The sequence below is a fragment of the Pongo pygmaeus genome, chromosome 1 (genome assembly GCF_028885625.2).
Source record: "Pongo pygmaeus isolate AG05252 chromosome 1, NHGRI_mPonPyg2-v2.0_pri, whole genome shotgun sequence".
In the NCBI taxonomy this organism is placed as follows: domain Eukaryota; kingdom Metazoa; phylum Chordata; class Mammalia; order Primates; family Hominidae; genus Pongo; species Pongo pygmaeus.
The window spans coordinates 112565643-112571235 of record NC_072373.2 but is presented as its reverse complement, the minus strand read 5'-3'; the positions used below and the strand labels follow the sequence as shown (position 1 = coordinate 112571235).

General features: G+C 40.1%; 1 protein-coding gene across 1 annotated transcript; it reads left to right on the top strand.

The window, feature by feature from the left end:
* Positions 1-217: 217 nt before the first annotated feature.
* Positions 218-535, top strand: LOC129032813 (small ribosomal subunit protein uS8-like). Its single transcript, XM_054480716.1, has one exon. The coding sequence runs from the start codon at positions 218-220 to the stop codon at positions 533-535; it is 318 nt and encodes a 105-aa protein (XP_054336691.1).
* The last annotated feature ends 5058 nt before the right edge of the window (positions 536-5593 follow it).

Sequence of the window (5593 nt, the reverse complement as noted above, 5' to 3'; positions counted from 1 at the left end):
CCCCCCCACCCTGCCCCAGATTTATATGTTAAATTCCTGACCTCCAGGATACCTCAGAACGTGACTCTATTTGAAGATACAGCCTTTAAAAAGGCAATTAGGGTCAAATGAGGTCATGTGGGTTGGCCCAAATCCAGTATAATGGGTGTCCTCATAAGGGGAACTCCATGTGCCCTGCCCTCCCATCCTCCTTCCGCCATCTCTCCATGCTGCCATAATGGAATGCATGAACGCCCTGGCTGATGCTCTCAAGAACATCAGCACTGGAAAAGGAGGCAAATGCCAGGTTCTTATTATGCTATGCTCCAAAGTCATCATCTGGTTTCTAACTGTGTTGATGAAGCATGGTTACATTGGTAAATTTGAAATCGCTGATGATCACAGAGCTGGGAAAATTGCTGTGAACCTCACAGGCAGGTTAAACAAGTGTGGAGTGATCAGGCCCAGATTTGATGTGCAACTCAAAAATCTAGAAAAATGGCAGACAAATCTGCTCCCATCTCACCAGTTTGGTGTCATTGTACTGACAATCTAAGCTGGCATCATGGACCACAAAGAAGTAAGACAAAAACATACAGGAGGGAAAATCCTGGGATTCTTTTTCTAAGGATGTGATACATACTTACAAATAAAATGCCTCAGTGGAAAAAAAGAAAAAGAAAAGGGAGTGACATCAGGAGTGCACACACACAGAGAAAATGCTGTGAGTACACAGCAAGAAGGCAGCAGTCTACAAGACAAAGAGAGAGGCCTCAGGAGAAGCCAAATCTGCTGACACCTGATCCTAGACTTCCAGGCTCCAGAACTGTGAGAAATAAATGTCTATTGTTTAAGCCACCCAATCTGTGATATTTTGTGATGGTAGCCCTAGCGGACTAATACAGGCAGGCAATATAATAACTGCTTTTTATGAATTATCTCATTTAATTGTCACAGTTACTAGATGAAGTAGGTACTATTTAGACAGGCACTGCTAATATAAATTTTGCCCACAGCAGGAGCTCTGTTTAGAGTATGCTCAGGCTTGACCCTGAAAGTAGGTAAGTAGAATACTCTGGCTCATAAATGGATGAGGTGGGGAGAGAAGTTAAATGGACACAAGAATTCCCTGACACTTGTGTATCTTTATCCAGATTGTATCTACCCGTTTGCTCCTTGTTCATTAAAGGAGAATGGTAATACCCTAATTTACACCAGCAAGACTTCTTACAAGGGTTTATTTATTAAATGGATAAGTCCTTTTTGATTATTCACTAATAATTTCTAATTTTTTCCTCTATTTTGTTCTTTCTTACCCATCTCCAGGGAATGGCTGGGTGAATGGATGTGCACATAACATTTTCCTTTCTGTATATTCTGGCTAAAACTATCGGTCTCAAAGGTTATCAAAAGTTCAGAAACAGACACAAGTATATGTAAGAAAAATACATATAATAAAATATTTTAAAAAGTCAGTGAGGGTAAGGATAAATTAACAAATAGTATTATAAAATCACTTGAAAAAATAATAGTTAATTCATCTCATAGAATATACAAAAAATTAATTTCAGATTGGATTAAATATTTAAATGTTAAAAATAAAACATGGAAGCATTAAAATGTAAGGATTACTTTTTTGTATAATTGAGAGCTACAGAAGGCATAAGTACTAAAGGAAGTACTTAAATATAAAGAAAGAAACCAAAATAGAAATTATTGATAGATTTGACTATATAGAAGCAGTGTGGTGGGTCATGGCAAAGAGGCTAGAACCATATGTAATCTATTCTCAACATTAGTAGACTCAGGAGGATTTAATAATTAAATCTGTTCTTTCCAGGTATACTTGAGGCCAACAACAAGGAACACATAATCTGGTCTCAGGAAACATTTTGCATCATCTGGTAAAGATTTCTGCCTCATCAGATTACAGATTACATGTGAAGCCTTGAAGATAGCTCCAAGGAGCTGCGTGAGCACAAGGCAGTGTCCTCACAGTGAGCTAGGAAGAGGCTTGCACTGTCACTGCCAGTCCCTTTGTGCATCAGAGAAGGCCTGAGCATAATTGAACAGTCATTGCTGTCTCCTCCAGGGAGAGGAGCCATCCTCCTCACAGACGGCTGAAGATCTTATGAAGCTGAACCTCCCAACAAATCCTCATATTTTGATACAAATAAGAATATGATTGTCAATATTCATACAATGTTTTAAACCTTATGTTGCAATTTTGCACATTCTTGTACTCTTTCAGAAATAGTGTGGGTTGTGATGATAGATTTGGGTTTGAATTCTGGTTAACCTGTTGGCTATGTGATCCTGGGTGAGTTACGTAACCTCTCAGAACATATTTTCTCCTCTATAAAATGGTGATGGTGATGGTGCTAGGGTCAAAATGATACCACCTTATGGGATAAGGATTGGATGAGAGAAATACCTAGTTTGACCCATAGGAGGCACTCCATTTCCTTCCCTTTTATAAAGGTGGTTATTTGCATCAGTAGACCTCAGATTTCCACAATAGTTACATGTTTATATAGGTGATGTGTTCTCTTCAAACATGTCTCATGTTACATGGTGAATTTTTTTTTAAGAGATAGGGTCTCACCCTGTCACCTAGGCTGGAGTGCAGCAGCATGATCCTAGCTCACTGCAGCCTTGAACTCCTGGGTTTAAAATATCCTGCCACCTTAGCCTCCTGAGTAGCTTGGACTACAGGTGCATGCCACCACACTTGGTTAATTAAAAAAAATTTTTTTTTCATAAGGACAGGGTCTTGCTATGTTGCCCAGTTTGGTCTTGAACTCCTGGCCTCAAGTGATCCTCCTGGCTTGGCATCCCAAAGCACTGAGATTACAGGCATAAGCCACCACACCTGGCCTCACAGTGTCTTAACTCAGCAATGGGGCATGGAGGCGTTAATATCTGTATTGCTAAAAAGCACCCCTGAGCCTCCAGACTGAGAATTGTCAGTCTACAGTGTGATACCCCAAGTATCTCTCACGAGTTTGATATTTTTGTGATACCTTATTCTTCACTTAGTAGCTTTATTTCAATAAAGTAAGGCTTTGCTTATATGGGAGGGCAGTGCATTAAGCTGATGCAAATTATAGTTGATAAACTACCTTCTCATTATAGCTGAATGCCAGGGAGCATTTTTGTTGGGGGCAGGGCTGGCGGGAGTTTTGATGGAAATAATAGTAGAGAGATGGAGAGTACACAAGACCTAGAGGAGGGTTGATTGAACCATAAGGAAAAACAGATGAAAGGGAAGGTGAGAGGAATTGAAGACAATTATCATTTTTCTCATACAGCCTCATTTAGCAGGCTGAGACTTGGCTGTTTCGGGAGTACCTGCTGCCTCTCACTAGAAACTGCCATCTTTATGCTATCACCCTGTCTCCCATCCAGTCTTACCTACCCGAGGTATAAGACCTGGACTCATCACTTGAGTTATACATGGTTACCTGATCCATGTCATCAAAGTCATATTAAATACTGTAAGATTCTCGGATTTAATCTGTCAAAACCTAAATAGCTCTTCCTATAATGATACATGAATGGTTACAAATAAAGTTTGGAAACTGCAAATATAGAAAACTAGAGAGAAAGGAAGTGGTCCCAGTCTACCATGAGCAGCTCATAGGCTAGATGAACTGAACATAGCTTTTGGTTTGTTCTAAGGAAAGGATATAAGACCAAAGTGTCCATAAAGTTCTTATTTAAAGTAACTTTTAGAGTTTTGGGGTAAGAGATCTTTCGATTGAAACTACTAAGAATACTTCTTAGGCCAGGCAATTTGAACTGAAGAGATAAGATAAAGCTGAAGGTCAAAGTTATGACTTTGAGAAGAGTCAAGGCAATGTCATCATCAAGGGAGCCAATCTTCCAGTAGACAGGGGTTCCTGGAGTGATAACTACAGACCTGCTATTTCCAGGCTGCAAATTAATTGCATTGGACCAGCAGACACCATCAGTAAATAAGCCTGCCAGGGAATATCTACTTGATCCTCTTTCACAGAGCAAACTTCCAAGGGCTGCCTGGGTCCCATCCTTATTTTGTTATCATCTTCAAGTGAGTCCAAGTGCACAGCAATGAAAAAAATGCATGTGTAGACTAAAGAAAAGAGTAACATAACGACGCGTTGGACCATGAAGTGATAGATAGCTTCATGAAGAAAGAAGAATTTTGGAGGGAACTTGATGATGGGTAAAATTTAAAGAAAGATGGGAGACAGCAAATGTATCCATACTTCTGGAATGTTTTAGCTTTTGGCACTTAGGTTTGAGCATCCCCAGATGTCTGTGGTGTACCTCATAATCTGGTCCTTGCAGTTGAGCTGATGTGATAACATCTGTTATCTAAGGTATCTACTGTGTGCTCATGGACAAGGCATCTGTTTCTGTGACTCTGTTTATTTTCATTGATGACTCCCATATTGAAACTCCTGGGAATGATTCCATGAAAGATGAAATAAGCCAAGGTTTGAAGGAGCAAACAGTTCAAACACATAGTAATATAGTGGGAATTAGAGCAGCCTGATGGATGTGTGGAGACTTCACCAGCTGTAAGCAGACTGGGAATTACAAGTTTCATCAACAGAACCAAAGCACATGACATATGCCACAGGGCAGAATCCTTATTATGTAATAATGACCCCTGCACACTTCTCTCCCCCAGTTAACAATGCACAGATTGAGGTCATTGTGTATTTACAACCTGGAGATAGCTGACAGCCCATACTTCACCTTGAAGTTTGACTTGTCTGTTCCCTCAAATATGTCAACACTTCTGAAATGTTTTCGCCTTTGGCACATCAGTTTGAACATCCCCAGATGTCTATGGTGTACCTCAAAATCTGGTCCTTGCAGTCGGGCTGATATGACACATCTGTTGTCTAATGTACCTACTGTGTGCTCACGGACAAAGCCAAATAATTAATCTGGGCCGGGATTGTTTATGCTTTCACAGTTTGCTCTCTCGGTTTGGTTTGGCCTTCTTGCAGAAGGCCTATATTGGGACCAAACTGGGAATGCAACAGGGGAAAGTTGGTCTAAAAATCTTCTGGGAATTTGCCATTTGGCAATTAAATTTTCTGTAGATTACATCTCTCTACCAATTACCAGTGTGGCTTTTAGAACGTTATAAAATCTGAGCATAGCCAGTTACATTTCTTTTACCCTGAGTCTCTGGGTCTTTATCTGAAAAATTAAAGGACTAGAAAAGATGACTTTGAGTTTTTTACAGTTCTAATATTTGAGAATTTAATAATTGCTCAGTAGTGAAAGTCAGATTTCTTGACGCTAGAGCAATTAGTTTGTCCACCTATATGTATTCTCCTACATGTATCTGCCTGAAGCCCATTGCTACTAGTATCTCCCGAGATGGAAATGTGCCAGGCTGGTATAAGCCCAGTGGAATTTCACTAAGAAACTAGACCCAGCCACCCAGCCCATACTCACAGTCTTATCTTTCCTCCCATTCATTTACCCATTCACTCAACAAGCATTTATTGAAGGCCTGTTAAGTGTTAGGTACTAATCTTTAGAACCTGCTCTATGGGTTTTTAGTCCATCTTCCCTTCACTCACTTTTTTTGACAAACCAGGCAGACAAC